Here is a 26318-nt window from a genome sequence, read left to right on the forward strand (position 1 = left end):
TGAATTTAGCATTTTGAGTTCTGGTCTATATTATAAAGCCACAGTTATCAATTCCCTTTTTTCTGGAAAAAATAAGGGCCTCTCATGGTCCCTGTTCTCTTTTTGGGTCTGTGCTACACATCTGACTTAGAAAACAATGATGGGCTTTGAAGTTCTTCCCATTTTAAAGCCTAAAAGCTTTTGGTATGGCATGCAAGAGTTTCAAAGAAAATAATGCCAATAGAGGCTAAAAAAATGTTAATGGAGTGACAATATAGGGACAGTAAATAGTTCCAGAAAGACACAATTCCAGGGCTCATATAGTAAATCAGTTGGAAACCCAGAAAATTAATTGCATTTGATTTGATTCTTTTTAGCACTAAATATATTAGTAATTAATGTTTCTGTGCTCTCAAGATATGATGTGATTATATATGTTTGTCACAGTGGGGAAGAAAAATTATTGAATTCATAAATCAATGCACTCTTTATACCTCTCTTATAAAGGGCAGTTACTTGTGGGTTGAGGACTACAGAGAGAAATTAGAGTGTGGAAGTTTGGACCGAGCCTAAATGTTTCCTTTAAAATTCAAGAATAAAATTAAACACAAGCAGGTATTCATAAATATTAAAATGTAGTCATATTCATTTAAGATCACAAGGAAGACAGACCACCTCAATTAAACAAACTAGTAACATTCCTAATTTGAGAAATGCCTTTAACTCATTCTTACCTCTTAATTCATGGCATTCTTTAAACTGTACAGGAGTTTGGGTCAGGTAAACTTTAGGTCCTTTCTAAACAAGATGATAAAATCATAAGTACACTAATTGGCTTTTGGTACTTCATTCAAACTTAATAGTCCTGTCCTATCTGATTATTAATGGGCTTGAATGAATACTGACAATAATTTGACAAGTGAGTTCACAACAGGGACAGAGGCAATCCAAATCTTAAATTTGATAACTAACCAACTAGGTCTTTTTTCATTTCGTAATCATCGACTATGCTCACATGGACCATCCTGAAAGAACATAGACCCATTCATTCAGGATTCATTGACCTGGACCTGAGGTCACCAGAACTGCTTAAAGAGCCCCTGAATTTGATCACTAATTCATAAGAAGATACTGCCTCTGTGACTAGGGACTTTATGAACTAAAATCAATATTCCCAATGCCTTCTTACTTTGAAACAGGATTTGAAAGGTATGAAGAATTAATTATGCTAATGTGTGCCTAGAAATGCAAGTGAAATAAAATGTCATTGCAGCAAAGCTTAATCATAATTAGTGGATCACCGGTTTTGAAATAAGGTACTAAAATGGGAACACTGAGATACTGCTTCATGGCCTGCTAATACTCTTTATAGTGTTAAACCGGTCAGAGTCTGGTAGCAGCAATGAATGTGAGGCTATACAAATTTTTTAAATTTCCATATGAAATGAGAAGCTGTTGTGTGCAAGTAAACTGATTTTATAATTATGAAATTAATCCAGGATGCTAAACCGGTGTATATATAAAAGCCATATTACATCACAATTAGCTGAACCATAGTTTAAATGTGTAAAACATATACTTGTATCAGTTAAAAAAAAAAAAAAAAAAAGACTGGCTGAAGGAACTGAGAAAAAAAGCTTATGCCAACTGTGGTGTCAGTCCTGGAGGGTATTTAAAAATAGAAATAATCAACATTTAGCTGAGTTTTCATTCTTACTGTAATGAAGCAAATTAGCATGTGACATAAGCCATCTCTTAATAATAGTTTCAAGCTGCATTGACATAAAGTAATCAAATTTCCATAGGAAATTTAACTTGCATGCTAGACAGTTTAATTATCTGGTGCACATTTCAATAGTTCCCATTATAAGAAAATATGCCAGAGTTTGTCACTGAGAGTGTCTATAACAATAGTTTGAACACTTCAATAAATTTTAATTATCTTATAAATCATCTGCCTGCTGATACATATAAATGTGTACATTCATTCAAATATTACTTAATTTGACCAAAACTGGGTGGTGAAACAGTAACTAAAATTAGTCTTAAATTAACATCTTTATTCCATAAGTTCTTAAAATATAACAAATAATCTTGTCGTTTTATAATATGAACTTTAAAAAGTTGGCATAGAATATGACAATTAAATCTAGCTTTAATATCCTATTCCAGAGATCACACAGAATTACTCAAAGCTCAGTCTCTGGAAGGCTTCCCACTTCCTGTTATGGTAAATATGTTATATTAATGTCTGTATAGTCAAAGACATGAAAACAAACCAACAAAAAATATCCTACTCCAGAAATGCTTCCTCTACCTCTCTCTAGGTTATAAGATCCTGCCACCTCCTACTGTCCAGGAAACAGATATGCGAACACATTGTGTCTTCTATTTTCATAGTGCTCCATAAAAGCACCTTCACATACATAACATCATGAGGCCCCTGCTGCCCTGAAGTAGTTGGTTGACTGTTAGTCTCTTACACTTGAAGAAATGGAAACCACAATCCCCAGCACAGTCTTGATGTCAAAACAGTCCACAGCCTCTTCAATACTGCTAAAACTGATCCATTTTGCTTATAGGATGGTATTGATATATTTTATATTCTTATTTTAGATAAAATTGTGACATGAGAGTTATCCTCTTTTTCTCTGTCAAAGTATCTGAAAGGGGGCTGCAAGAAGTTGATGAAGATGGGCACACCGACACAGTGAAAAGGGATAATAGATAGCCTTACACTGTGGCAGGAAAGAGAGAAAATACACTTTCTGAAAAGACTCAAGAGTTCCTGCATTGCCGTAAGCTCAGCTCCTGTGGTTCAGTCAACATGGACACCCACTGATGCCATAGCCCCCAAACACATCATGGTCCTGTAGCCTGGTACAATGACTAGTGCTGACATCAGAATGTGTGAGTCATCAAGGAAGGATTAACTACGCCAGCTCAAGGAAGTGTGCTAATTTTATTCACAATGCTAATAATAATAATAATTAATAATAATAAGGCTGATATTTACCAGATATTTCCTACACATGAGGCTTGTGGTAAAGCCTCCCTAATCATCATGTTCTGTGTCATTCTAGCCTCCCTCCTCTTCTCTTCCCATTCATCCATGGTCCCTTGACTCCATCTGTAGACTTGGTCTTTCCCCAGTGTCCAGGTCTTGTCCAAAATGCAGGCAAGAAAGCCGTGATGATATTTGCCTCACAATTTAAAACTCAAAAACCCAAGTCACCATTCTTCTTAGTCTGGCTTAAACTTTGGGACCTATTTCTCATCTCATCTCCTGCTTTTTTTCAAACTATCAGTTTGTGTCCTGGTGGTGATGATAGTACCTGGTAGACTTTAAAGTTCGTGAAAGAAAAGACAATATTGGTCTTATTCAGTACTGTAGTCTCAGTAGTCAGCACCCAATTACTGGCATGAAATAGGTATTCAATTGTTTGTTAAATAAACCAAATTTACCACCAGTCTAGCTGGCCCTTATACTTAGATTCTCTTAGTGTAATGTTCCTAATGCTGCAGCAGCAGCATTATTATAAACTATCACTTATTATTTACTGTGTGCTGATGCTTTATATATATTATGTTATTTAATCCTCACAAACTTTGCAAGGTAGGTATTATCATTTTAATGACACAGAAAGGAAAATGAAGCTCCATGAGGCTAAATGATTTTCACAAAGTCCGTCACACACAAATGGTAAGTGAACCACAGTTCAAAGATCTGAGTTACGCCAAATAGAGCCACCATGTTCTCCTCTGGACTCTCCTGGGAATTGCAGTGACCTTCTGAACCCCAGACCAAGGCTTTGGACCTTGTTGCTTGCTGATAGTCTTTCCTGATGTCAGATGTCCACATTTCCAATGTCTACCTGTCCTTGGTTCACCCTTTCCTGTGTTGGGACATTCCTGAGCACTATATGACTGTATCTTCCATAGCCACATCCTTTTGATTGAAGCCCTCCCTTCCCCAAGTATACCAAATGGCAGTTTTAAGCACCAGAGGTTGCACCTGGGGAGGGTAAACTTACGTGAGCAGTCTAGGAGAGCAGGGCTCAGAGAGTGAGTGGGAGCCAAAGGCTTTCAAGATTACAGAGGGTCAGGTGAGAGAAACAAATTATAATCATCTAGGACAAAAGGCATAAATGGGGTGGAACCTGGACCAACAAATTGGGTATCAATAATTAAATGGAACTAGAATGAGAAAAACATGTGTGATCAAAAGCTCAGTGTGGGAAATTTGAGTGGCCACCACAAACCAACCTGCTATGCCCCTGACTTCCATTTTTGGAAAACGGTGTGGGATGAAGAAGGATTGAATTGGTTCAAAGGGTATAACATGCATACTTCCAGTGTTTCTTCTGCTTGAAGACATGTATCACTCTGTCAGTGGCCTGGCATATGATAGGCTTTCAATGTGTATTGTTGGATGAATAAATCAGCCAGTTGTTTTTGAAGACAATGTTACACATACCAACACTTCCTCCTACGACGAGGTCAGCCTACTGGTGTCCTCTCTATTCCAGGAGGTGAATTCTAGTCTTCTCATACTGCTGCAGTGAAATAGACCGCACCTAGCCTGATGGGCAATAAATATTAGGCCAACTGCACCATACATCCAAAATCCTGCTTTCTGAAGCATTCATTGTATTTTACTACTTTGTTATATATTGTTTTATATATCACTCAAAAATCCTGAGGGAGGTGTTCTAAGATCATTACTGACATCCCCATACATGATAGTTGACCACCATTATAGATTATAGTTTCAACCCTGAAATTCAGTATACTCTAAATGAAAAATTTGTTAGGCTTTCCAAACTTTTCTTATTCTACCAAACAGAAAACTGATGTCACTAATTATATAACTAGCTTGTTAAATTTCTGTTAATGAAGAAATACAAGTGTTGTCATCTCACAAGAGTTGCTACAAATGGAAGGACGAATGAAGAAAACTGCTAGGAAGCCATGTGTGTCCGGGACAGCAGGCCAGCACCCCCACTGGCCTCCAAGTGCCTGCCACACAGGACACGTCATTCTAACCCATGCCATGACACATCTTAAAAGTGACTTGATTCCTTGAGCCTTTAGGATTACTTGCAAACAAACAGAACTATAAATATTAGATCCATAAATGTCAGTGCTCTTCTTCATATGATATTCTTCTCAAGTGGAAGAAGCAGTATAGAAAAGCCAAAAGCACAGGCTTTCCCATCCTACAAAGTTGGGTTTTGGATCCAGGTTTCTATTTCTTAGTAACTGCGCAACCTTGGAAAAATTACTCTTTCTGAGCCTCATTTTTGTAGTTTATTTAAAAAGGCTAATCATTGTATTCACCTCGTGAGGCCGTTGTGAGGATAAAATGAGACAATCTGCATACAGCACTATGGCCATTGGTAGAGATTAGCTCTTCATTTGTATTATTATTAGATTACAATTTCTGGGCAGGAACTATGCCTTTTGTTTTCCTGAATCCCTAATGCAACAGTAAAAAAAACAGTTAATTTATTTAAAAGCCTAGGCTTCTAAAGGAATAAGCTTTAATTTTCGGGAAAAAAAAAAAAAACAACCTTCTGTATAATATAGGCCAAATGAGGTGTGAGATAATGAGAAACCACAAACCTCCAGCAGCCTCTTTGGCTGCAGAGAAACGAGAGCAGGGGAGAACGCCAGTTCTGAGCCCCTTGAACACTTTCAGTCATCAACAGACTTACGAAAGGAAGGGAATTTCATCTCTGTTAAAAGTAGTCGAAGTATTATGCTCATTTGAGATTTCCGAGCTTTGGCCTAGAAGGCAAAACTAAATGGTTTGCTTGCCCAGGAAAGAGCTGAGAGAATTTCACCTTTTCTTCACTCTCAAAGCAAACCTGGCTTCGTTTCCTCTTTTCTTCTGTCAGGGAACGTCTCAAAGCAGCTGGCAAGCTCTTTACTGCAGCCAATGCTGTTTTTGAAACTTTTGCTGATCCAGAAAATAGCTGAATCTGTGCTCTCGGGAAGAACAAAGATTGATGGGGGATTTCCAGCAGTTGGTGCCAAAAAATTCCTTAACCTGTAGAAGTGACACTAGAACCAGTACCAAAGAAAGAAGGGTTGGGGGAGGGGGGGAGGCCGGTACTCTGCTGTGAACATAATGTCTCCCAAATAAATAGCCTCCTTCAGCCTGAGACAGAGCTGCTGTTTTCCTGCTAGGGAGTTAGTGTAATTGGTGTTTGCAAAAGATACCTATTGCAGGGGCTGTTGTGTGTAAGTAGATGAAAGGGAAAAGAACAATAGCAAAGACAAAAATTACATTGCAGTCACTTTAAAAAAAAAGCACGTCCATCACAATGACTTCACTCTAAGCAAATTCTAACAGCTCTCACTTACTAGGCCCTTGCTCTGTGCCAGGCACTTTGCATGCATTATCACCTTCTCACATTTAATTCTCCCAATGAATCTGTAAGGGAAGAGGTAAAATGATCTTCGTTTTAGAGATGAGGAATTTATGACTCAGAAACACTAAGTGACTTGCAGAAGGCCACTCGTCTCATAAATGATGGAGCCAGAATTTAAGAGTAGTTTGGTTTTTTTTTAACCGTACTTTTGTTTTGTCTTTTTTTTTAATTTCCTTATGTAATCTCTATACCCAGCATGGGGCTTGAACTCACAACCCTGAGATCAAGAGGTGCATGCTCTATCAACTGAGCCAGCCAGGCAGCCCAAAAGTAGTTTGCCAGGATTACTAAACCCTAACTGTTATACTTATTGCCTCAGAAAAGGAGAGAAAAGCTCAGTTGACTGAAGAAGGCAGTAGCCAAGCCAGCAAGGAGTGTTTAGTGATGAAGTTTTGGGGTGATGGTCGGGTGGTCCAGAGCCAACTACCAAGAAAGAATTCTTGAAGACGTCTTTGGTGCAAAAAGGTGATTTTATTAAAGCATGGGGACAGGACGCATGGGCAGGAGGAACTGCACTGGGGTCCAAATGGGTAACTTATTATATGCCCTCAGGTTGAGAGGGGGTCAGGGATGGAGTAAGTCTCTAAGGAATTTTGGAAGCGAGGTTTCCAGGACCTTGAGGGGCTAGCTGTTGCTAGGGGAAATGCCATTTATTACCATTTAATAAAACCTTAGTCATGAGACCCTTTAAATGTATATCAGAGAGCTATAAACTTGGAGTATGATTGCCAGCATATGTCTTGGGGCAGTTGAGATAAAGGAAGTAGACTTACAGGATTCTCGAGGTTGGGATACTGTTAAGCTAAGGTTCTCTTTTGCCCCTAGCAAAGTGTCATCATCTAGGCAGCTGAGCTCCTAGAGAGAGGTCACTCTGCCAGTTTCAAGGACTTGTCAATGGGCTGTAGGCAGTAAGGGAATTTAATTTTTCATTTGCCTTAGTTACCCACATTACCATGGCAAGCACTGTTAAACCCCTTTCCTTGTTCTGGAGTATCTGGGAGTGTCCAAGGACATACATAGATCCCACTTGGGGTGGGGGTGGGATGCTAGCTTGTGCTTTTTTTGCCCCTCAGCCTGCCTCATGCTCCCTCATCATGTAGGACTTAAGGGAAAATATTGCAGACACTACAAAACAGGAGAGTAAAGAATCAGAGGGAACACAGAAGCTTGTGATGGCTCCAACCATTTGTCTGGGACTAGAGAGATAGTACCTAGTCGAAGGAGAACGGATGGTCAAAATGAGGCCACAATTTTAGTTAAATGTCTGTGGTTTTATAAATCATTATATATGTTTACCTATATATAGTGATTAGTCATTTTATATACATTCCTTATTTTTGCTAAATACCCAATTGCAGAGTGCTTGTATAGTATGGATACTTGCGTCCACCTACCCTATGAATCATGATTAGTACACTTTTCTTCGGACCCTCTTCCCCCTTTCCCACTCTTGCCACTCCCTACTACTTTCATTTACAGTAATTTTGATCATTTATAACTAGTGTTTATTTGTCTACATACCTATGTATAGTCTATCCCTCACCCCCTATGCAGGCAATGGGAAATTTCTTGCAGGGGCATGGCTCACAGTAGAAGCTTAAAATTGTTTTCCTTGATTTAATGAGTGCTCAGTTGAGGATTCTATTTCCTGATGGATCAGTAAATGTTCTTCATATTTTGTAACCATTAACTCTTTGTCTGTTCAGATTTGTTGCACATATTCTCTTATTTATTATGTTCCCTTTGGGTTTTTTTGTTTGTTTATGGTAGGTATTTAATGCTAGAAATAAGATATATTGTAATGTTCAGTTTACTGTATTTTTTCATCATTATGATTTCTGAAACCTATGTACCAATCTTTTAATGATTTCTCATTGTACTTTTAAATGGTCTGGAGTTGATTTTTAATATATGGTGGAATTAGGAATTTAAATGAAAGTATTTCCAGTAGTGATCTATTTTCTCAACTCCTAATCTCGTATATATTTCTTACATATTCCTTTATGATTTGCAATCTATAATATACTAATACAGTCTATTAAATTAATGTAGTTCTTTACATACATCAACACATCTGTTCTACTTATTTACCTGTTAATCCTTTTGTTTGTACTTCCTTGTTTTAATTATTGTTTTATAAAAATTGTACTTTCTGGTGTATTTCAATTATCTTTTAAGGCAAGACCGCTCTATCATTTTTCTGTTTCCAAATTTTCTTACCATTCTTGCCTGATTTTACTTTCTGTGGAATTTTAATATTTTACTTATTTTACTATTTAATGACTTTAATATTTAATATTTAAATCGAGTCTGATCATAGCCAGTGAAGCAATCTTTCCTTACACCATTGAATGATTCCTGGACATTCTTGCAGTCCTCTGACACAGGCAACTGCATTGCCATCTTGGCAACTCCTCTCTCCCTCCAGCTCTGCACTTGACTTGTTGAGATTTCATTCCATGAGTGCATTTCAACATGACCATTTTTGCCCTATACTTTTGGGAATTTAAGCCTCCAAAGTAATGTAGAAACAGATTATGATGGGAATAAAATTTTAAAAATCAATGGAGCGAAGTGGCATGTCATCATAGGTAGAAATAAAGATTCAATTCAACATGTAGGAAAATTATATTTGAAAGCCCCTTAAATTATCTGTTTAGTTTGGCATATAGGGTTTTGTGTACACAACTATGGGCAATAATATACATATATTACAATGTGTAATGATATCTATAATGTCATATATAATAAAGAGTACACTCATTTAGGGGAGTCAGAATTATCAGTACTATTTAACATATTTTCTCTCTCCCTACCTTCCCCTATTGAGTCTTTATTTTAAAAATTTATATAAATTAAATGCACTTAAGAGGCTGCTTCACTCTGTCTGCATGGTTGAGAGATGCTTCCTAATTCTTAGGCTGTTTTGTTATTGAATCTCTGATTTAGGAGGTAAGCAATGCACAAATTATTTTTCTTTAAGTACATTTTCTTGGGGCGCCTGGGTGGCTCAGTTGGTTGGGTGACCAGCCTCAGCTCAGGTCATGATCTCATGGTTTGTGAGTTCATGCCCCGTGTCGGGCTCTGTGCTGACAGCTCAGAGCCTGGAGCCTACTTCAGATTCTGTGTCTCCCCCTCTCTCTACCCCTCCCCTGCTCACGCTCTGTGTTTCTCTGTCTCTCAATAATAAATAAACATTAAAAAAATAAATAAAATCATTAAAAAAGTGTATCTTCTTTCAGGCCATGGGTTTGCTCTTTTGCAAACAGCAAACTATAGGTAAGACATAGACTTTGATTCTCAATTTGGTTTGATGAGTCTTTTTTATATTTTGTCCAGGATTTTGATGGAAGTTTTACGATTAGGCTTGAATTTTAGTGTCCTAAGTTTTCATATCTGTGTGTGTGTGTGTGTGTGTGTGTGTGTGTGTGTGCGCGCGTGCGCACGCGCACACTTGCATGCACCTGTGCTTTTATTATTATATGTTGAGAAATTGGGAGATGCTGCATCTCAGGTGGCTAGATAAAGATAATATCACAAGATGTTTCCACACTATTATTTCATAAATATTTGTTTGAAGCATGGTGTTTCTCAAGTCTGTTAAAAGATTAACTTCAACAACTGGAATTTCTTAATAGAATTGTTTGTAGAGATGAGTGTGATTATATGGATTAATAATAGTCCAAGGTGGGGTGGGGAGGTTGTCCTTCATTTTATTACCATGTCCTTCTCATGCCAAGTGCATTTGTTTGTGTCTGGTGCTAAATGCTCAATATGATTAGTTAATTTCACTTCCATCCCTGCCTCCATTAAAGCTTGCTCCTTAACGTACCAATGTAATGAATCCCTCCTGAGGAAGTGTATGGATGGGACTTTGTTCCAACTAGGGGCAATATTAGTTCTTGAAGTTCTGCTAGAAATGGCCTTTTTCTTAGTCTTTCAGTGCAGAGATTATGACCATAGTCTAGGACTTGAGGTGAGCAAAAGAAAACCACGGTTGACAAATACTATCTCTGATTAACTAAGAGCCATGTGATAAGAGATGGCTGCGATTTGTTCCTTATCCTAAAGAAGCTTCCAGTCTAGTGTGAGAGATAAACAGTTAATCAAATAACTATGTTATGGTGTGAAGAGTTCTGTATTAGAAGGACGACCAAAATTAGACCATTACACAGACATGAGATGATTACTTCTGCTTGGTCAGGAGTTAGAGGAACAATCAAATGAACAAAATCTCAATTCACCATTACAGGAAATCAACATGCCAAAATATTGTGGAAAAAAAAAAAGATCAGCAGTTTTGTCGACTATACTTCAATTTTTAATTTTTTTTTAATACAAAAAAAATTTGAAGTTTAGCAGCAGCAGAAACAGTAGTAAATGCTACATGAACTAGTTTCTGGAAATCTGCATGGAAGAGCTGAGTTTTGAAGGATGAATATGAATACAGACGAAAACATCCTGGAGATGTTGAAAGATCAGCATACCCAATTTGTGTAGGTGTGAAAATGCCTACTCTGATACAAGAAAAATAAATTGTCCACTATGACTCATCTTGGTGTGCATGTTTGGAGTGTTGAAGGTGAAGTTAAAGACTAGGATTGGGCTCCTAAGCCATACTACTGATTTTGAGATTTGTTCTCTGGGTGACTCAGAGGTTATGGTGCAGAAGAATGATATGGTCATATTTATGTTTTAGAAAGAAAGCTGGCAACAGAGTAGGGAGCCAATGCCAAGAAGATAGTTGGGAAGAATTTGTTCCTGCCAGCTAAATGTAGAGTTTGCCTTCCATTCCTCTTTGCTTCTGGAAGAGGGTTAAAATGGAGGAGGAAATAGAAAGGAAGAAAACCAGAAGAGGACAAGAAAAACTCTCTGGAGGAACTTATTTTAATCAGTAGTAGGAGTGAGGAATCTTCCATTGTTCTCATCTCAAGATCTTGTATGGCATCTCAAGCCTGGAAACCTGGAGCTACCTACTGGATATTGTCTCCCGGTTTCTAACACCTCTCCCTTTTTTGCCTGTCACATCTGATTTTGTCACTAAATTTTAATTTAAAAAAAAAAAAAGCAACACGTTTTCTCATGCCCTTCTTACCATTACCAACACTGGCTTCCAGTTTAAACACTTAGCAGCTAACCAAGATCCTGAGGGGCTTGTTTTCTCTCTCACTGTTGAGTGTTGCTCATAGATGATCCTCTAAGAGTTCTGCTTTTATCATTACAAACCCTGCTTAAAAGCTTAATTTGAAGGACAGAAGTTAAATTCGTAGACTAAATTTTAAAATTTCATCCTACCTACCAGCATGATTGTTCTCATTTAGAGCCTTTGGCCATAGTATTCCTCCCATAGTCCACTCCTTAGTCCACTCATATCAAAATTCTTTCGGTCCCTCATAGAATTAAAACTTCAGTTCAAATCCTATTTCTCGTGACACGTTTTTTAGGTGGGTAAGGGGAGGCCATACGTCCCTTTTGTTCAGTGTTTGATGCTTTATTGAGAAAGCCCTCCTCATTTCTCTACATATATTATTTGCCTGAATGTTTGCCAAGTTCTCAGAAATAGTCCAGTAGTCTAATAGTTTCCAGTGGGAACGTGTTGAGTTCAATTCAGCCAATATTTATTGCATACCTAATATGTGTAAGGTATTGTGCTAAACATTCTCAGGATGCCAATGTTGAAGGATAAGTAAGTCAAATGTCTGCTCTCAGGAAGAACAATTAAATTTATTCAGTGGAGGACTATTTCCACTTCACCTGTAATATTAATTTGTGACTTTTCAAATAAGATACTCTTCCTTCATTGATTTGGTGAGTTTCATAAGTAAGTGAAATCATGATGGAAGTTGCATAAATGTGTTTAAATGGCACACATTTCACATTTCACAGCAAAAATACAGTCTCAGTAGACACAAATGTAATCAAACCTTCAGTACAACTATCCAATGTATATATGGCTAATTATACCAAATGTCTTAATCCATCCGGGCTGCTGTAACAAAATACCACAGAGTGTGTGGCTTGTAAGCAACAGAAATTGATTTCTCACAGTTCTAGAGATTGGAAGTCTGAGATCAGGGTGCGAGTATGATCGAGTAAGGGCCCTCTTCTAGGTCACAGCCTGCCAACTTCTCACTGTGTACTCACACGTAGAAGGGGCCAATGAGCTCTCTCAAGCATCTTGGGCATTAATCTCATTCATGATGATTCTGCCCTCATGACTTCATCACTTCCTATAGGCCCCATGTTCTCACCTCCTCATACCATCACACTGAGCACTAGCATTTCAACATGACTTTGGGGGGATCACAAACATTCAGACTATAACACCATATATATTGAAAAATGCCATCCTCAGAGGCTAAAAGTTTAGGAAATGGATGTATCCATTTTCCACACCACCTTTATACAAGTGCCTGCACTGTTTTGAGATTTCCCTGCTATTCGTTTTAAAGGAAAGCAAACATAATTTCTTATTTCTTATTATTTAAAATAATTAAATTTCACTTGAGAGGAGAATTTAACCAATAAGTTAATAACAGCCATAGTTAGAAATAGAGTACATGAAGGGGACAAACTATAAGGAGGTAGGCAAGCCTGATAAAAATGTAAGACCGGTTGCATCAGCCCTGACATTTACATCAGAAATCATTTACCCTCTGGTACCCTTAGCAAGGAAATCAGTTGTCAGGAATCAATAATTCCATTAGATAGGAAACATAATTTTCCAGATGATGGGAATTTTATCCCAGAAGCATTTGAATATCTCAGGGAAAAATAAAGGATTAAGCCTCTTAAGAAAGCAAACGTACCCTGTGTTATCATCTTTGGCCAATGCTTTCTAATTCTTCTTTTTCATATCTTTAAATACAGAATCCCCTTCACCTACAGCTGAGTTTAGAAAATTCATTAAGTTCTGACGCTGATGTCACTGTCTCAGTCCTGACCATGAACAACTGGTACAATTTTAGCTTGTTGCTGTGCCAGGAAGACTGGAACATCACCGACTTCCTCATCCTTACCCAGAATAATTCCAAGTTCCACCTCGGGTCTATCATCAACATCACCACCAACCTCTCCTCCACCGAGGACCTCTTGAGCTTCCTGCAGGTCCAGCTTGAGAGTATTAAGAACACCACGCCCACAATGGTGATGTTTGGCTGTGACATGGAAAGTATCCGACGGATTTTTGAAATTACCACCCAGTTTGGAGTAATTCCCCCTGAGCTTCGTTGGGTGCTAGGGGATTCTCAAAACGTCGAGGAACTGAGGACAGAAGGTCTGCCCCTAGGGCTCATTGCTCATGGAAAAACAACACAGTCCATCTTTGAGTACTATGTACAAGATGCCATGGAGCTGGTCGCAAGAGCTGTAGCCACAGCCACCATGATCCAGCCAGAACTTGCTCTTATTCCCAGCACGATGAACTGCATGGATGTGGAAACTGCAAATCTCACTTCAGGACAATATTTATCAAGGTAGGATGCGAGGCCTGTGTTATATTCCCATTCATAGGGTTTTGACAAGAAGCAGGATTTCCCTATCTATCTCCTTTGTAGAAATCTTGATTTTGAGTAGCTTTAAACTCTAATAATATTTCTGAGAGGCTTTCTGGTTACATAGGCTAGTATCCCATGATCTGTCATCTGGAATTTGATCTGTAGATTTGAAAGCAGTGGTGTACAATAGGGAACACACAGTCCTGCTTTTAAACCCTGGCTTAGTTGCTTACTAGCTATTTGTTCTTGGCAAGTTATTTTAAAACTCTGACCCTCAGTTTTCTAATTAATAAGCTAGGATTCTATTGAATAGCTTGACCTATGATCATTAAGGTATGAAACTATATATGAAAAGTACCTAACCTTGCTCGGCTCATAGCAGAAACACAACAAATGTTTCTGTTCCTGCCCACTCTTTCTCATATCAACAGACTTGGACAAATCTCTCTGAATCTATATAGAGAAAAAAATTAGTCAAGCAGGAAATGGATTTTTCATTTTCCTCCCAGGCTGTGATGCTTAAGGCAGTATAGAGTAGTAGCTAAAGACATGGACCCTGGAGCCAGACTCTCTGAGCTTGAAATTTGGCTCTGCCACTTACTGTTTGTGTGACTTGGTCGAGTTACTTAACTTCTCTGAGGCTTAGTTTCCTATGTCTTATATCCATTTATGTAAAATGGGCATAACAATAGATCCTACTATCCATGGGGTCCTTGTGATTGATAGATAGATATATAGATAGATAGATAGATAGATAGATAGATAGATAGATAGTCAGCACTAGGGTTCCACAAGGGTTTTATTTAAATACATACATGCGGGGCGCCTGGGTGGCGCAGTCGGTTAAGCGTCCGACTTCAGCCAGGTCACGATCTCGCGGTCCGTGAGTTCGAGCCCCGCGTCAGGCTCTGGGCTGATGGCTCGGAGCCTGGAGCCTGTTTCCGATTCTGTGTCTCCCTCTCTGTCTGCCCCTCCCCCGTTCATGCTCTGTCTCTCTCTGTCCCAAAAATAAATAAAAAACGTTGAAAAAAAAATTAAATAAATAAATAAATACATACATACATGCATGCGCACACCACACACACACACACACACACACACACACACACATATTCTTTTTAATTAGGTACCTTTCTTCTCCAGTTTCTCAATCTGGTTCGAAGATAGAATGAAAAAGTCCATTTAATTTAAAGAATAACCCATCATTTGGAACTAGTTTTCATGATACTTGGGAAAAGGAGAATATCCTTAGAAGATATTTTATAGGGACCTAGATTTTTTTTCCTGAAAAGGACCACCTGTGATCAGAGAGACCAAATCAGAGAATTTTTGACTATTTTGGAGGTGAGGCCTTAGCTCTAGGCTTGTCCCATTTTTAAAGTTTATTTACTTTTAGCAATGTCAACACCCATTGTGGGGCTTGAACTCACGATGCTGAGATCAAGAGCCGCATGCTCTTCTGACTGAGCAGGCAGACCTTGGAACAAGGACATCTTACTATATTGAGAAACAAAAGACCATTGTATAGTGTCTTGCCTTTTTTTTTTTTTTTAATTTTTTTTTTTTAACGTTTTATTTATTTTTGAGACAGGGAGAGACAGAGCATGAACAGGGGAGGGTCAGAGAGAGGGCGACACAGAATCCAAAACAGGCTCCAGGCTCTGAGCTGTCAGCACAGAGCCCGACGCGGGGCTCGAACCCACGGACTGCGAGATCGTGACCTGAGCCGAAGTCGGCCGCTTAACCGACTGAGCCATCCAGGTGCCCCTAGTGTCTTGCCTTTTAAGAAGACATGACTATGTGATAAGATGTGAGGAGGTCGTAAGCATTTTACATTGAATCCTATATATATGGACTGAGCACCTATTATGTACAAGGCAACATGCCAAATGCCATGTATTGACAGTTTACCCACAGCCTATACACTCCCTAAAGAATGTTGTTAAAACAATAAAATAATTCAAAAGTCATTTATTAGGAATCTACTGATGATAAAATTAGATATTCTGTCATCACCTGAACTTTCTATTTTCCCCATGTTGTATTTTAATTTCCACAAGATTAAAGTCTTTGCATATTTTATTTTGCAGCCACTACTAAGATTTAATCTACTATTTTTGAACTAACACATAATTGAGGCCCAGGATTTTAACTGGGATAAGAAAATTCTCCTTCAGGGGCGCCTGGGTGGCGCAGTCGGTTGAGCGTCCGACTTCAGCCAGGTCACGATCTCGCGGTCCGTGAGTTCGAGCCCCGCGTCAGGCTCTGGGCTGATGGCTCGGAGCCTGGAGCCTGTTTCCGATTCTGTGTCTCCCTCTCTCTCTGCCCCTCCCCCGTTCATGCTCTGTCTCTCTCTGTCCCAAAAATAAATAAAAAAAAGAAAAAAAAAAAGAAAATTCCCCTTCATAACAAAATATAAGCAAAACCTTTATTTATGATTTTGAATAGTCATCATTTTGGAAGGATAATCATAAACAGCAGATAAGAAAAAACCCTATGAAACCTACATTAAGTTATTTAGTGTCTTTCTGTCTCATGTACAATGGAGAGCACAAGGAAAATGATTCTGTTTGGATCTTAAAAACGTTTACAAACTACAAGGAGAAATATTTGTTGACTTGGGTTGTATATACCCTAGGGGTTCATTTTATCAAGATCAAACTGGTCTTTCTGGCTCCTCAAGGTTTAATTTATATTAAAGTTATATGCCTCCTTTCACAAGGATCCCATGGTACTTTGTACATGAAATTAGATGATGGTACTTAGCGCATTCCATCATCATTATTTGTCCATGTGTCTGACTTCTGAGCTAAAGTAGAAATTCTGTTGAGACACTATTATTCAGCGTAGTTTAATGCCTAGCACATAGCAGCCACTTAATAGACATTTATTGGAACAGAAAGAAGGAAAGGAAATTTCTTACTATATTTACATCCTACATTATCTGCTGCTGTAGAAGAAAAATAGGTGCTGGTAGACAAATAAAATTTTGTCTAAATTAAAAACATGGGTTTTTGTTTTTTGTTTTTTTTTGTTTTTTGTTTTACCTTTTTGATGAAATGTGAGGGTCTTGGATAACTTTTGCCCTTGTGGCTGTTTCTACATGTTTATCCCACAAAATTTGAAAGTTTAAGAGAAGAATGTAAAGTTTGGTGCCTGGCAGCAATTCACAATGTATGAGGGTCAGTGGCAGTATTTTCACATCCATGGATGTGTTTGAGAGCGAACTCCAAGAATTCAGGAAATAGGGCTAGGACTTCTTAGACTCCCTGAGGAGTACAGTCAAAGAGAAAGTTTCAAAGTGTTCAGGAAAGGTTCAAGAGAAGTGGGCTAATCTCTGGAAGGAGTCTTTATAATGCATAACTGAAAAGCTGCCTGAAGCCATAAAACATCTGTGGAATTTCCATCAGTCTTATTTATTTTGTTGAATACAGTCTTTTAGGAAGTTCGTTATCCTCAGTCCATAAGTCACATCTGCATATAGTAATTTTCTTAATTGTTCCTAAATTTTGTGAGGCTGACCCCACTTCTTCACGGCGTAATGAAAAGTCCCAAGGATAATGAGCCATGAATAGCGAGTGTCAGTTATGCAAGCTCTCATTTCTCACACAGCCATTTTTAGTTTGGGCTGACAGAATTGTTAGCGTTTTAAAATGTTAATGAAATCACCCCAAAACATGGACTTTTGAGCATAGGCTTTTAGACTAGAAAAAACAGTTCTCATGACAGAGCACATAGATGTAATTACAGGTATAAGGGATTTTATTCTTCCAGGGTCCCCACATGCCAGAGCAAATGCCCATCATAATTAAATGTAGGGGCGCCTGGTGGCTCAGTCAGCTGATTGTCTGACTCTTGATTTTTGGCTCGTGTCAAGGATCCCAGGATCATGGGATCGAGCCCCGCATCAAGCTCCTTGCTGAGTGTGGAGCCTGAACCTGCTTGAGATTCTCCCACTCTCCCTCCACCCCTCTACCCTGCTCACAGTGTGCTCGCTTTCTCTCTCTCTCTCTCTCTCTCTCTCTCTCTCTCATAAAATAATAATAATAATAATATGTAAATGTAGACAAAACCACTTGGGGACTAAGTTCATAGTGTAATCTTTAACATTTATTTGCAAGTTGTTTTATTAAATGTTAATTATTTGAGGTGATGATATCTAGTATATTATTCAGTAATAACTTCCTAAGTGCATATGTGCCGGTGTTTTTGTGCAGCCAATAACTCTTTGTTAAACTAGGGTGAGGTAGACAGAATGAAGACATGCCTCCTGCCGTTTTCAAGCTGACAGCCTAGTGCATGAGGTTGAAAAGTAGGGAAATGATTATAAAACAAAAGGATACGTGATTCTTAAAAATAGAGATGTGTCCATATAGACAAAGACTGAGGGGGAAACACTGGAATCGGATCTTACGATAAACAAGTCATTTTCTGGTTTGGAACAAATTCATAGGCATAGGAAATGGCATATGTAAATGAACCAAGACCTAAAAGAGAAATTTGGTACTGTTGGAGCATACATTGAATATGAAAGGGATTCAACATGGTTGTGCAAAAGTAGTTAATTTGATAGCATGCCACACAGGGCTTTTATACCAAGCTAAGAAGTTTGCATTTTGTATGCATACTGGATGTCACCTGAATGGCAGGTAACAAATTAACCAAATAAAGTAATACAGCATAAAAACCTAGAAAGCAATTTTTTAGACCATTACAATAGCAAAATTGTTTTTATTTCTCAAAAATAGTTTTAGCATTTCCCACCTTTACTCCTTATTGCACTGTAAACACCAGACTCTAGTGAAAGTGAGTAGTTTGACCTGCTGTTCCTAGGGTTAGGCTTTTGCCCGTGCTTCTCTTTGGGTCCTGCATGCTAATGAATCTATTGTTGTTACAGAAAGAGCTCCCTTGGGTTAGTCTTAGCACGAACAAAGACTGTTACTGGGTCTTTAAGAATTCCAAGAGTCTAGTCACTGACAGACCCCTCATTCTCTTGGCCCAAGAAGTCCCTGACCCTTTGGCTTACTAATTATAGTCCTGATAGTTACTCTAGCTTCTAAACAGGCCATAGAATCTTGCCTTTATTCTTTGAACAGCTTCTGCAGGTCAGTTCTCTGTCAGGTAGCCATGATTAATTCATTTGTACATTCAAAAACATTTGTTGTGAATATCAGGCGAGGCCCTTGGCTAATGCTGGAGACATAAAGAGTAGAAAACCGGGACCTTGATCTCAGGAAGCTTACAATCCCCCTTCTGTTCTCTCACTAAGAGAGGATATGCTCCTCTAATTATCCGTATTTTTTGTAAGTTTGTTTATTTATTTTTGAGAGAAACAGAGAGCGCACTAGCAGGGGAGAGACAGAGAGAGAGGGAGAGAGCATCCCAAGCAGGCTCTGCACTGTCAGCACACAGCCCGACACAGGCCTCGATCCCACGAACTGTGAGATCCTGACCTGAGCCAAAATCAATAGTCAGACGCTGAATCAACTGAGCCATCCAGGTGCCCCCCCCCCCCCCATGTATTTTTTAATCCACTTTCTTTGACTGAGCTGTTTATCATTCGTGAGACAACTCCCATTCTACTAGTGATTATTCTCTTGCATTACCTGGCATTGTTAGGCCCTCTCTTCATTTGTCCTTGAAGAATTGTCCAGCATGCTAGAGACTCGTCCAAGCTGTGTTCATCTTTATACTTGCATAGTCGAGCAATACCAAGACAATACCAAGATTCACTAGGCTTTCATTAATAACAAATGTTGCTTTACTTATTGATTCTGCACATATTGTGTACAGCCTACTATGTGCCAGGTATTGTGAGGCACTAGGAAACTTCAGAAAAAAAAGACTAAAACAATCTCTATTAAAAAATCCCAAGGTATAAATTGATGGGCCCCGTTTTACTCCTGGATGTGAAAACAAGTCCAGAAGAACTTGAGGCTGCAGGATAGAATTCTAATTTTGAATATTCTTACCCATGTTTACAATAATTTGCTGGCACCATGACCCTAGCGAAGTTATTTAATCTTTGGAAACTTTAATTTCCATAACAATAAGGATTCCCACCTTGAAAAGTCAAGTGGTATACCTAGGGTCATTCAGCTAGTACTTTATAAGGGAAGGTTTAAACCAGTTCATCTAAATCCAAATCCTCAATTCAGAATTGATATAAACCTTCCTTAATTGGGATTCCATTACTTTGTAATTCATATTCTTTCAGTCAAAAGCTATATAAATCAGGAGGCATGACTACTCTTGTATAAGCATTCTTGTCCGAAGGACCCTACTGAGCCAAACTAGTTAGCCTATATGTTTCAGTTGTACTTAGAGAAGATGCATTTGCATTCAGCATAGGAGCCAGGGGTTGGATGCTGGTAACTCTGGTTCCTTGTATCTTCAAGCAGAATCCATTGCTGTGTGGTGACCTAGTGTGTCCAACTGTTACTCCTAAGTTAGCGCTGTCTGCTAGAGCATCCAAGGTGTCAGTACTTCTAGAAAGCACATGCCTTGGTGTCATGAATCTTAGGGACCTGCGCTTAAGGTCTGTGTTTCCAGATGTTTCCAGTAGGAACCCCTGCCACTGAACTAACTTCACTGAAATCCTTTGAACTTGCTGCTCTCTCTGTGTCACTTAAATCATGCCAAGAGCTGAGTCTGAAATTTTCACTAAGTCATGGAAGCCTCAAATAAGGAACATTAGAAAAGAGGTATTCCCTCAGGACCCTATTTTGATAAAAACAACTCAAATTTGCTTAGTCCAGCATCCAGCAAGTTTTAAACTATGGAATTTTTCCAAATGAGGAGAGCTTCCAAACTTTTATTTGCCAAAGAGGATATTGTGCTCTTTGTTGACTTTTTCCTTTGTATGCATCTACTATAAAATTTGGAAATATGTCAAGAAGAGGTATGAAAGTATAGAGGGCAATACTGCAGCTCCACTCTGAATTCCAGATCTATCTCTCAGGCCACTTCAGTCTCCAAATCTTCAATCTCTGGATGGATGAATGACTGGTAAATACTGCATGATGTGCCAATGCCAGGGCTATGCTATTACTGAAGGGATATCAGCACCTGGGTTAGTGCTGGAGCCAGATCCGGAGAGCTAGAATGAATTCATTTGGGGTATTACACAAAGCAACCAGGAGCAGTCCAAGGGCTGGGCACAGACCACAATTATGGAGAAGAGTCAAGGTCCATACGAAAATGCAGAAGGAAAGGAAAACAGCTTAAGAGGGTGGAACAGCTCTAACACAAATGTGAGAGAAAAACACAGAAAGCAAAAGGCGCCAGCCTGTCGCTTGTGGCTCACGAAAGCAAGAAAAGGGAGAGTTATATCCATGTCTCTGATTTTTTGAGGTGTACTATTCACACCAATAGTAACACAGCCCAGAATGTATATTAACACAATCACATAGGTTACTATTTTCCTCCTCTTGGGAAAAAAGCCAAGAAGGACGGGAACTGTCCTTCCACTCTGCAGTTTCACTTGTAAGTAACTGAGTTTTGCTGATGTTGGCAAAGCATAGACCCACATGATTCATGTTGGTACATATGTATATTTAATATGTTATTAAATTCCTGTTGCTCTTGTCCCTTAACTGATAGAAATTTATTTTAAAAGGTGAGCTTTGTAAGTTGATGTGATCAATTAAAACATGTGGGGCCCTCTGTTAAAGGAAATTTAGCAATTTCTAATTCCTTTTAAATTCCTTATCCTCAGAGAGGTTTCCCATTGAACCAATTTCTATTTTTGATACTGTCCATCATTCGGGGGAAAATGTATTAGAATTTTAATTCTTTGAACAATTTGTAAATTGCAGATACAAATACTTCCTGGCTGGCTGAGCCCTATTCTTTTGGCAAAGTGATGAAGAGCTCTCATGTCCGATCCGAGCAGAAGACATGGGTCTAATTGCATTTACCCCACAAACATTACTAAGCAGTAACTCTGGCCAGGCAGATTCAAAGATGACACAGTACTCTGGGTGCTTAGATGAACACTGAAGTCTCTTTCAGCTTGACAGCCTGCAGTGTTAGGAAGCAGAGCAGTAGGAAGAAAGGATTTACTTATTCCTACCAGTCACTCTGTGGAAGAGACTGCTTTCTGGAATGCGGAGAATGTCAAAATCCACACCCTCACAGGCTTAGGGTTAGAAAAGTCAAAGATGGAGGTAATCATCTGCCAAATACTTGCACTTTAGGATCACTAAGAAGGATTAGAAAGAACAGTTAAGGCATCTTTCACATACAGCTCAAGAAATTGTCTACATTTAATGTTTAATTTGGAGTGCTGTCCCATGCACGGAGAACAAAATGAAAGCAATGTCCTCTGATAGAATTGTAACTTGGGTAACTCTGTGGCTAAGGTGACAAATTCATGTCATCAGGCAAGGGTCTGCTGCAATGAAAGAGGCCACAAAGTGAAAGCTGAACTAATAATAGCTGGCCATACAATTAGGAAACGGGTCTCCGGCGCTATTGAAAAAAACGGGGATGGGGGGAGGGGTGGCTAGATGGTAAAAGAAACATTGAAAATAATAAAGGGAAGTAAATAGATGGATTTCAGAGGGAATGGGAGGGGGCCTAGAGTGGCAACAACAGCAATAACAAAATAGTAATTAACTATTACTGTTAACTCAGTGATTAACTGAGGATGGTCAAGAGCTGATTGAACATAAGATCTCCTTTTAACATGACACAATATTGACAATTCTGTTATACAAAGTCCACCGACAGGAAGAGACGGAAAGAGAGAAAGAAGAGAAAATTCAGAAAAAAAAAAAAGAGAGAGAGAAAGGGGCACTTGGGTGGCTCAGTCGGTTGAGCGTCCGACTTCGGCTCAGGTCATGATCTCGCAGCTCGTGAGTATGAGCCCCGCATCAGGCTCTGTGCTGACAGCTCGGAGCCTGGAGCCTGCTTTGGATTCTATGCATCCCTCTCTCTCTGCCCCAACCCACTCACATTCTGTCTCTGTCTCTCTCAAAAATAAATAAACATTAAAAAAAAATTTTTTTTAAATAATAGAAAGAACAAAAAGAAATAATGAGATAACCATGGATTAACCCACGTGCCAGAAACTAAGAAACATGGAGGAAGGGGAAACCATCTAGAGCCTGGGAAAGAGACACAAAATGAGGATAATTTAGAGAATAAGGAGGAATAGAAAAAAGTCTTGAAGAATTATGAAAAATCACACACATGGATTAAAATAGAAACATCAAATATAAATAGCTAATAATTCAGACAACTGGATCTCTATAGTGGTTGTAAAAGATCAGAACTGGGTGTAAATTCTCTAAAAGACATAAGACTATCCAAAGAAAGAATAGTTTGGGGCCCTTCAATGATAAAGAACAGGGAAAAAAAACCTGTGAGTACGAATTTGTGACAAATGTCAAAGTCTGGAACTTTGGAGAATGTGAGTTTTGATTGGCAGTTAACATGATTGTAGATAATGAGTCACATGGAGAAAAGATGGGATTTCTGAACATTAGTAGATCTCTTCCCAACTCTCCTTTTTTCCCCCACCCCCAGTAAAAGAAGAACAGAAACTTTAAGAATATTCATTTGTGGGGCACCTGGGTGGCTCAGTTGTTAAGCCTCCAACTTCAGCTCAGGTCATGATCTCACAGTTTGTGAGTTCGAGCCCCACATCAGGCTCTCTGCTGTCAGCATGGAGCCCGCTTTGGATCCTCTGTCCTCCCCCACTTTCTCTGCTCCTCCCCGCTCTTGTGCGTGCTCTCTCTCAAAAATAAATAAATATAAAAAGAAGTATTCCCTTCTTTCATACTCAAAGGGCTTTATTGAGCTTCTGGTGTACTCAGTAGCTCTGGAGCTAAATTAAAAGTGACCACAGGGGCGCCTGGGTGGCGCAGTCGGTTAAGCGTCCCACTTCAGCCAGGTCACGATCTCGCGGTCCGTGAGTTCGAGCCCCGCGTCAGGCTCTGGGCTGATGGCTCGGAGCCTGGAGCCTGTTTCCGATTCTGTGTCTCCCTCTCTCTCTGCCCCTCCCCCGTTCATGCTCTGTCTCTCTCTGTCCCAAAAATAAATAAAAAACGTTGAAAAAAAAAAATTAAAAAAAAAAAAAAAAAGTGACCACAAAATAAATATTTAGATTCACTGCATAGGAACAAGTCAACCTGACAAGAATTAGGTGGTGTTGGAGAGAATATCACCAACAGTAATACAGGCAAAGGCAAAAAAGTCAAAATGAAGTTCTCACAGGCTAAAAAATGTTATGAAGCTTTGTGGAGGATGAACAAATCTCTCATTCCTCAGGGGCGGAATATTAAATATGATGAGATGATCATGGAAAAAGAGATTCAGCTCATTTTTCAAGACATACAAGAATGAGGATACAGATCTTTTTAATGATACAAAGCAAGTTCCCAAAGGGAAAAATAAATTTTATGGCTCTACAGAGCAAAATAGATTTCCTCATGTACAAATAAGATTAATGGAAGGTGGCAATGGTGGGGGAGGAACAAAGATAAGAGGACAATTTAAAAAGAAATAAAAAACAGGGGTGCCTGGGTGGCTCAATCGGTTAAGCATCCAACTTCAGCTCAGGTCACGATCTCGCGGTCTGAGTTCGAGCCCCACGTCAGGCTCTGTGCTGACAGCTCAGAGCCTGGAGCCTGCTTCAGATTCTGGGTCTCCCTCTCTCTTCCCCCCCACCCCCCCTCCACTCACACTCTGTCTCTCTCTCCTTCAAAAATAAATAAACTTTTTTTAAATTTAAAAAAGAAATACAAAACAAAGGAGGGCAGTAGATATACAAAGGTAAGTTGAGTGAAGAAAAGATCAAAGTAGAAATAAACATATGACCTATAAACAACTGGGCCAAGGAAGAAGACACAGGAGGAGGAAGATGTATTTAAACAATGGTTTGGTTCCTATGGGGTGAAAATGAAGACTGGAAACAATGGGGTTATTCCAGGACTAGTTCAAAAGCAAGAAAAGATCCAGATTTATGATAAATATAAAAACATATTACTGGTAAAACTACATGCTATGAATGAGAAGTCAGGGGGCAGCAGATCTTAAAATCTATAAGAACATGACATTATTTTTGGTGAGAGATTTTTCTTTAACTTTGGTAAATTTTAGAACAACTTTTTAAAAAGTAAAAATAGTACGTGAATAATGTAATTAGATAAACACTGCAGTTAACATTCTATTATTAAGGAATGTAGAAGCATTTGACATACTTGATCACTGCCCCTCCTTGAAGCATCTTTTTTACTTGGCTTCAAGCACCCAAAACAGCCTGCTCTTCTCTTATTTCTCTGGTTACTTCTCAGTTCCCTTTGCTAGTCCTTCCTCAACGGCACCACCTTCGAGTGTTAGAGAGCCCCAGATTTACTCCTCGGACTTCTCATCTGCAAAAATATCGTGTCCAGAGGGAAGGCTTCCAATTTTGTAGCTCCAGTCCCACCTCATTCCTGAGCTCCACACCATCTCTAACCACCTACCTGACATCTACACTTCAATTTCTGTAAGTTTTCTCTAACTTAACCTAAGCAAACTGAACGGGTGGTTCTCACCTACCTCAAACCTGGTTCTCCTGACAGTTTTCTCTCAGCGGAAACTCCAGGCCTCCACTTGTTTGGGGCAAAAACTTTGGTGTCATCCTTTCCTCTCCTTTTCCTAGCAACCATATCTGAGCCATCAGCAAATCCTGTCATCCCTTCCCCCCCCTTCAAAAATCTGACTAATTCTTCACACCTTCACTGCTACCACCTCCAGCTAAGCCATCATCACCTTTTGTATGGGTGTTGGAAACAGCCCCTTAACTGGTCCTTCTGCTGCTGCTCTTGTCTTTTTTCAGTTCTTTGTCAACACAGCACTGTGGTGATCCTGTTAAAATGGAAGTCATGTCAAATTGCTTCTCAGCTCAAAACCCACCACTGGCTTTCCGTCTCATGCAGAGAAGAAACAAAGTCCTTACGGTGACCTACAACATGTGTTTTCCCCAGCTCTCACTACGCATAAATTTTCTCTGACTTTGTCTTAAACTTTCATGCCCCCTCACTCCCCTCTGTGTTCCTCACACATCAGATACGACCCCACTTCAAGAAAGCTGCACCTGGTGCTCCCTCTACAGGGAATGCTGTACCCGGATCTCCTCCTCCCGGTTAGCTCCTTCCCTTTCTTTACTCTTTACTTCTTTACTCAAATGCTTCTTTCTCTGAGAGGCCTTTGTTGGCCTCTCTCATTTGAAATTTCACCCCACTATGGCCGCCCCAGGCACATCTTCTCTCCTTACTCTGCTTTATTTTTCCTCCTTTGCCCTTAGCAGCTCTAATATCCCATACACAGTACCTACTTATCACATTTATTCTGTCTCTTTCAGTAGACTATAAGCTACATAGATCTGTTTTGCTCACTACTATATTCCCTACCTAGC

General features: G+C 39.2%; 1 protein-coding gene across 1 annotated transcript in view; it reads left to right on the top strand.

Annotated features, from left to right (window-relative positions):
• GRIN3A (glutamate ionotropic receptor NMDA type subunit 3A) overlaps positions 1–26318 on the top strand; it is a 171933-nt gene that overhangs the window by 40931 nt on the left and 104684 nt on the right. The window contains exon 2 of the mRNA XM_058694726.1: positions 13287–13891. Within this exon, the coding sequence (XP_058550709.1) occupies positions 13287–13891 (605 nt within the window). The remainder of the gene's footprint in view (positions 1–13286; positions 13892–26318) is intronic.

Source organism: Neofelis nebulosa, chromosome 12 (genome assembly GCF_028018385.1).
Source record: "Neofelis nebulosa isolate mNeoNeb1 chromosome 12, mNeoNeb1.pri, whole genome shotgun sequence".
NCBI classification, from domain to species: Eukaryota; Metazoa; Chordata; class Mammalia; order Carnivora; family Felidae; genus Neofelis; species Neofelis nebulosa.